Raw genomic sequence first — 8,193 nt, 5'->3', positions numbered from 1 at the left:
TATAGCGTGTAAAAGTTTTGGCATATGTTTAACTGGATATTGATAATGGATTTTTACATGACTGCTATTGCTTGGAAACACTTTTTGTTTTTTTTATAAAATGTACATCAAGATTTAACCTACACTCCCCTTACATGGGCATTTTAAAAGTTACAATTGGGTCTGAACTTGGGGACATTCGAGTTGAACATCTTTAATGTCCTTTAGCAGCTGAAAACGGATGAATTGTTAAAAAATTGCACCCCCCCCAAAAAAGATATAGAGAAAAAAACACACACTTTGCAGTCTTTGATCGTGTACTTTAACACTAAGTATGTTTCATTACCTATTGAAATAAATATGTATTCCTCAAATAATTTGGTGAAATTGAAACGGGGACATCTAGAAGGCTTTACAGTCCAATTAATTAAATTTAAATGGAGAAGAGGAGAAAGTAAACTTTCCTTTTAAGTTTAACTGCTATCAACGTCAATATCCGTGCAAAAGTTTTGAAAAATGCGCTTTCTTAAAACATGGGCCTACTGTCAATCGTCCACCTCAATCTCTTCGTCCTCCTCTGAGAATTCGTCCGTGGTTTGGTCTCTGGATGAGGAGGGGGACTGAGGAAATGCTCGGTGTCCTTGTGACGACGGGGAGATGCTAGGGGATATTGCTCCAGAGCTTCCTTGCAGGTCGTCAATGTCTTCCATGTTGACTAGCTTTTGCAGGGTTTGTGGTGGGACTTTTTTGAGCGACTCCACGTCTGCTTTCATCTCTTCCAAGTCTCTCTTGAGCTTGGCCCGTCTGTTCTGAAACCAGGTGATGACCTGAGCGTTGGTTAGCCCCAGTTGCTGAGCTATCTGGTCTCGATCGGCCGGAGACAGGTATTTCTGGTACAAAAAGCGCTTCTCAAGTTCATATATCTGATGGTTGGTGAAAGCTGTCCGGGACTTTCTCCTCTTTTTTGAGGTCTGCCTCTGTCCAAAGGCGTTTACATGCTCACGACCTTTAGGGAAACGGAAATACAGTCACTTTCCAAAACAATATCAGAACAACATGTCTACAAGTGTCCTAAAGTGTGCAATGATAGAATCAGCAGCGTTGTAATTGAGGTCTTGTTTTATCGAATATGTAAAGCAGATGCAAACAATTGTTGTGATTATTTTGGGTATGGTTTGGTAATAACTTGCGTACAACATTCTATCGAGACAATATGCAACGAATAACAGATTCATGTTTTACATTGTCCATGCATCATTAGGATTAAAATATTTATCAATATCAGGATTGAAATAATTAACATGCTACCCAATAAAACAGCCTATAAAACGTTGCAACTTAGTTACATTTTAAACCAGGAAGCACAATAGAGGTCAGTTTAGAGAGGCCTCCTTTTCCACCCCAATTAAACTATGAATTAATAGCCAAGGGTAGATAACATCACACAGACTAGGCTTGGCAATAGCTTGAGACATATTGCAATGCCTTTAGAACCACACTCACTGTAAACGTTTGACAACAGTTGATACGATAGGTTTTCACCAATGGCTATTTCGATTATTATGCATGCTTAGGCAATACAATCACTCACTGAATCTGTAAATGTAAAATGAAAACGTTATGTCAATATTGAATATGAATCATTACCTTCAGCTGCTTGTATAACGCTGACTTCCAGACCTTTAAATGTTTTGCTGGCTAGTTCCTCCAGAGCGCATAACGGCGAAGAGGGAGTGCTAATACCGTTCCTTGCTGCATTTGAGCCGGACACTTTTTCCATAACTCTCGGCGGACAGAGATTTGCAACTGACTTCTTCACCGAGGGTTTGCTTAGGATATCCTCAATACTGAACGGCGTCAGAGGCTTGTTTGAGTTGGCCGGGGGTGGAAGCTGGTCCAAGGGACCCCGTCTCCTCTCCTCACCGCTGGACTGCAACACGGAGCCTGCCTTCATGTCTTTACTGGAGGTCATTGCAGTCCCAAGGAATTACTGCTGACAAAGGCTGATTATTTCATTCAAATTGTCGTTTAAACGTCCACAAGTGTTTCCTTCAAGTGTCGTCTTCTTCGCAGCCCACTTTTTATCACTTTCAGTCGAATTATGCAACTACACTTTTCTGAAATGTTTTCTCCAAAATAACCATGGTTCGGGCGTAGGTTGCAGTTTCACAGGCAACCAAATCGTATTTCCTTGCAGAGAGAGACAGTTCCTCTGCGAAGTTCCATGAAGTTCTTTAGAAAGTATAACTGTACTGGCTGGGGGCGATTCCCTGCAAGGAATAAGCTGTCTCAAGGAACAAGAAAAAGCAAGCAACCGCTAACGAGTTATTGTTGATTGGGCGAAGTTCAATTAGAAAACACTAGCTACACTACTTGCTGACCCGCTGCTGCGTCTTAAAGGGCCAGACCATTATAATTAATTGGACGCGAGAAGAGGAGGAGTTTCGCCTCAGCAATGTTGGGGATGTTTGAGGAGCGGGAGATGGCTTGAAATGTTTATGTATCTTCCGCCCTCCTTCCCACAGCAACATGCTATCCGTGTATTCCTCTGGAAAGGGAGTTGATGCTCATTTAAACGATGCCATAAGCATTCTTGTGTATAACGGTCGACTTTGTATTATTATGGTACACAGTAGGCCTAATTCAGTGATATTAAAAGAAACTGCACTATTGGCACCCTTGTAGCTTAATCATACAAAATGATACGAGAGATTTGAAGGCACTTATGATTCGGAGACAAAAAGGATTGGTGGATAATGTGAGTGCTAGCAGCCCCAAAAGCTTGAACAGGGTAGGCAACATCAAACTGTGCTCACTGCACGGCTAGACTAATTTTCAATTATGCAATATAGTAAGCTAACGCAGGTAACTCAAATGCAGTCAAATTACTTTTGCAATGTGACAAATGTGCATTATTATTGTTATTATTAGGCTACTAATGTCTTCTTATTATATTGTTTTATTGAATGCATTACCATTATGATAGGCAGGACTGTATATGTTATTACTACATTATCAACATAATTATTTTCTTAGAACAAGTAAGCCCACATAATTATTAACATTACATTTTAGCATGCCCATTAAGTTTCAAGAACAAAGCATAGACATGCATTATCCTTCCTGTCTTGAGCTTATAGTTTTGGATCTTTTGGCAGAGGAACCACTAAGATAAACCGTTAGCCCTTGAAACCTTCATCCTTTTTTTGAACATCAGCTATCGGTGCTTTAAAAAACAATAGCTGCAGCCTACTTTTATCTCCTGTAACCGTATAGCAAGCCAAAGAGACAACCTGGGAATGATTAGGAGATAAATAGTGCATTGTAGGACAGTGTTGAGTTACACTATAATGTTCCATAAAATGTCCTAGAATAACATGCTGATAAATCTGACGGCGTGGCCAGTGACAATACTTTATGTGATCTGTTTAGCTTGCAGGTAAAGAGACGAGACACAGAAGAGTTGTCACGCTGCCATTCTCTCCCCATCGTTAATGATGTGAATTAAAATTCTGATGATGTCCGGGCTGTACCATGTAAGAGAGTAGATCAGAGAATGAAAAAGGGGCAAGTTCGAAAGCATCGAGGATCAGGTTGGTTGTGTGTGTTGTTTATCCATTGAGCAGGCTATTAGGACGACTTCATTTGACACAATAACACCTATTGTAGAATATGCACGCATTAATAGTTCGTTATAAAGATTTTTGAAATGGGTTTAACGACAATCTGAGGTATGAAAATACCCATCATGCTATGTTTCATGCTATAGGTTTCAATAATTGCAATTGCAAAATAAGCAATGTGCTTCGACAGGAATTTCATCTGCATGCACATAGCGAAATGTTGTTTGTATTTTCGTTTAGCCTATTCAAATATAATATATTGAGAAAAGTGTTTACAATTTCTATTATATATATTTTATATATTTTTTAAACCAGCTCTATTTCATTGTTTATGGTGCACACGTAGGCTATCATAACATGTATATTTGTAGCCTATTAGGCTAATCGCAAAAAGGGAAATATCCTAAATGAAATAGGACAATATCAGCATATGAATATAATGCTTTTCACCATATTTTTTTCTTATAAAAATACATTCGATTGACATGCTTACAAACTGTTGGAGGATTATTTCTAATGTGTTTTACTAAGCAAATGAACACCGTGCTCTCTCGGCAGTGTGGTAGAAAGATGTAAGATCCAGAGGTGGCAATTCTGAGCTTATTCCCACATCCCTACCGTGCGTGTCAACACCATCAACCATCTATTTCAAACCCGAGGTACACTATTGTTAATGTCCAACGTGGCGGTTATTTCATTGCGTTTCAATAATCGACTGAAATGATAAATGTCTTTCTTACATGAACCATTAACAGTGAATAGAACCTTGCTGAAACACCATATTGTTCGTGCCAAGAACCCCATATGGTGACATTCGTGTAGGGACGAAACCAGGCCAAATAGCATAGGAGTTATAAAACAGCACGAGATTCTATTAGCTTGGATGGAGACCCGCTGTCTTGGATGTCATTTAGCAATATTGAGAGGGAGCTTTTCCTATTAAATATGTACAATTCATTCGAAGGGCTCTGTTGACTACAAACAACATTTGAGGTTATAACATTTCAGAGTGGTTTTGGCTATACAATACAATGGGGGTACAGCCTTCTTCAGCTAGATGCGTCGATTGGGCCTTGTTAAATGAACATTTCCGTCTTCTTAAAAAAACACACATCTGTAGGCCCATCACACTAACGTCATTAATGTGTTGCTTAATCTCATGACTTGTTGTAGGATTTAGCCTAGCTCAAATAATGATTAGTTAAATAGAAGTATAGGCCTAGGCCATCCATCGAATTTATATATTTTTTAAACTACAGCCTGATAACTATAAACCAATGTCTTGTTGCTGATCAACAATTTCATTTTTTGTTTTTTTTACTATTTGGTTGCGGTCAGTGCTATCTTTGGGACGTCCCTTACTTAACCCGAAACTTAACCCTAACCGTAACCATTTAGAATGTCAACTTCAATGGGGATAGGGAGGTCCCAAGGATCTCGTTTAGCAGGGCTATTTGGTTGCAATGATTTTATTACAATACTGTTCTTCTCCACGTGTTATTATATTTTAACTCTACCTGGACAATAACCCTTGCTAACCTTTTACAATCGCAGTAGCCTATAACATAAAATATGTTTTTATTTACAGGAGAACTTGGAAATGGAAACGAACCAACCATGCTTATTGATGTCATAGGCGACTATTGTCTTGATGAAAAATATTTACATTTATGCCAACAGACATGGTGCAATTCATAGTGTCGGACTATTCAGGAAAAACGCAGAATGTAACGTTGGTGTTGATATCATATGGTTCTTTCAGAAAAAGATACAGCTGCACTCTACGCCCACCAAGAACACAGCGGAGGGCAAACGAGCCATGGAGCGATGGAATGAATGGAGTGTTATATTTCCCTCAAACGCGGCAAGCATTGATAGTTCTAAAGATAAGTCCACCGATATCTCTTTTCCAAACATGTTTCCAATGATCTTTACGGTCTCAAGCGGAGCAGTGCTAATTCGAAAGGTTTTCTTTGGCTTAATTTAACCGTTAATTAGAAACAGAACACCTGACATCATCAATCATGAACTCTTCTGGGAGTTGTGTTTTATATTCGCCAAAGCTCTATCTCCAGTCAGTCAGTCCCCTTTCCCAGAGCTGCATGGTCCCCGGATAGGTCACATATTGCTCATGGCCTGTCAGTTTTCCTCGTACATTGAAGATTTGTTGGGGCTGGCTATTGGAAAGACGTATTCAGACTATCAAAATATCATCGCCCATAGTCTAGAACTGGCCTTTGGAATAACTGCAAACATAAACAGCTGGTTGTGAATGTTGGTTTTCTGATTATTTAGGCTGCACTGCATGGTTTGTCTTGATGCTTTGAAGATATTCGAGCAATGATAAAAGTACCCTGACCTGGTACGTCCAATAAACTTGTAAAACCGGAGAAACATACTGTAGTTCTACCAAATTGTGCTAAAGCATATCATATGCAGGTGCATTGATTCGGTCATTTCTACGTTTTCTCTTTTGGTCTCTGTCCATGATTTAAATACAATTATTATAGACATATAATCTCTCATCGCCAATATTATTTGGGCTTTACAAAAATGTTTGAAACGTGGCGCGTCCAATGCAATACTACTGTGTCGAGTGACACATCTGAATATCCTTAAGGTAGCTAGACCTATTATGGTTTATTCATCACCTTCTTACTATAATCGTTACTGACTCCTGTTGCAAAACAAAACAGCTGTACTAACAACTTAACTATAACTTAATACAGGAACACTCACATTAACGTGGGAGTTATGGTGACACATGAGAGTGATACATACTTGTAGTGAAATAGAGGGCTTGCTGAGATTGCATCAGTTGTGTTGGTCTCCATTGATATCCCTATAGGTCCTGTGATTTTCTGGGCATACAGGGTTGAAACATAAGATATTTGTCTATGCAGGCCCTGAATTTACAACAGCCCTAACGCTGCGTTATGACCGAGGTTCAATCTTCAGTACAATACACTGATGTGGTGTCGGGGAGGAGGGTAGTGACTTCAATGTATATGCCTTCTAATGACATTACCCTAGTCCTAGTGTGTCCATAAAGTGCTTGCATTGATCAAATTGTATAATGCCAGCAGGGCATGTTGACAAAATATCAGTAGTCAACCTTTTTGATTACAAATGGGTTTGGACTTTATAAGATGCTACAAAATGAAGCAGTAATAAAGACGAAATAATCGTTGTGATATTGTGGGCTTTCATCTCCTCATTCAATCATTATTTTATAGGCATAACAATTCATAACCCATATTTTAAATTGTAAACTGTAAATAGAAAAGTAAATCATTATTATTATTAAAATTATTGATATTATTATTATTTTCAACAAGAAAAATAATGGTAGGCCTACTAATAATAATAATGCAGTCATTCACAACACTCTGTCACTACTAAAATCACGATTATGACATTTCTTGACCAACGTGACAAGAGAGCGAGTTACAGGCGATTTCCCTTCAAAATGGTAGTAGGCCTATATATTAATATTTTTTTGCAATGTTATCTAACATCATTATTGACTGCCCTTATTTTCTCTGCACCGGCCGAAACATGTTAGGCCTAAACAAGCTTTATTTAACGCAGCGATCGTTTTAAAAGCAATGATGCATTTTCAAGGAAACACTACTGTCAATAGTTCAGGTCTATGTGATCTTGAGTTGCTCGTGCGTTCTAAGGATAATCATGGGTACCCTAGCCATTGTAAACAACACATCATCACCACCCCTGAATAAGAGAAAAAGTGAGTGAGCGCAAGAATAACTCCCTGCAGTGTGCGTGTGTGTGTGTGTGTGTGTGCGCGCGCGCGCGTGTGTGTGTGAATACGGGGAGGGAGAAAGTGGAGGCTTGTGAGTGCGCGCGTACATGACAGGCAACGTGGACGCGTAATCTTGGAGACAAAACATCTCCATCCATTCGCTATGTAGGCGTGCGTGAGTGGGTTTGACGCGTGTAGGGATGGCGAGAGAAACATGAATGCCGGTTTCAAGCTCCCTCTCTTAAGCATCTAAAACAACAGCACTCGTAAACGTCGGCCTTTAGGTGCTTAGGCTGTTACATTGCGCATTGCCTTTGACAGTGTCATATTCCACGGTGTTTAGTACCTGTTGTTTTTTTCTCCCTTCAGCCACTGGGTTGACAAATGTTTAGATTTCCAAACGCGGAACCCCAAACGCGCAGGGCCAAACCGCTTCGCAGCCCTATCACCTTTGCACAGTTGATTTTCTCTCGGCGTTCAGAACTTGAAACCCCCCGGGAAGCGGTGTTGTTCGACAGTAATGCTCCATTGGAGTCCATTTAAGATCATAAAGAAGGATGTGGGAGGCCAAGCGCCCGACCAGAAGGGCTTAACGAAGATTACATTGCATTAGTACATGTATCTGCACCGTGGGCCATAATAGGCTTTATTAGCCTGTAATGATCAGAAACAATTGAATCACCTTTAAACTAACCATAATGTCAAACACGACTAATAGATTAGACTGAGCTAACTGCACAAGTCCTACTGCAAAGACAAACACTTTGAAATGTATTCATATTTTGTAAATAGCTGAGTATAGGCCTAAACTATTATTGTTATTATTAT

At 39.5% G+C, this 8,193-nt stretch overlaps 1 protein-coding gene across 1 annotated transcript; it reads right to left on the bottom strand.

Annotated features, from left to right (window-relative positions):
- Window positions 1-524: 524 nt before the first annotated feature.
- lbx2 (ladybird homeobox 2) lies at window positions 525-1,951 on the bottom strand. Its single transcript, XM_038992946.1, has 2 exons — window positions 1,627-1,951; window positions 525-985 (listed from the first exon to the last, which is right to left on the bottom strand). Exons 1-2 carry the CDS (start codon window positions 1,949-1,951, stop codon window positions 525-527), a joined length of 786 nt encoding a protein of 261 aa, XP_038848874.1.
- Between the last annotated feature and the right edge of the window lie 6,242 nt (window positions 1,952-8,193).

The sequence above is a fragment of the Salvelinus namaycush genome, chromosome 5 (assembly GCF_016432855.1).
Source record: "Salvelinus namaycush isolate Seneca chromosome 5, SaNama_1.0, whole genome shotgun sequence".
Taxonomy (NCBI): domain Eukaryota; kingdom Metazoa; phylum Chordata; class Actinopteri; order Salmoniformes; family Salmonidae; genus Salvelinus; species Salvelinus namaycush.
The sequence above is the reverse complement of the archived record's forward strand: the minus strand, read 5'-3'. Positions and strand labels throughout refer to the sequence as shown.

Bases quoted from the DNA above. Each gene is read 5' to 3' on its own strand.
- lbx2 (XM_038992946.1), bottom strand. From the start codon at position 1,951: ATGACCTCCAGTAAAGACATGAAGGCAGGCTCCGTGTTGCAGTCCAGC. The intron at 986-1,626 runs GTAATGATTCAT...GTTTCCCTAAAG, and splicing joins CGTTATACAAGCAGCTGAAG to GTCGTGAGCATGTAAACGCC.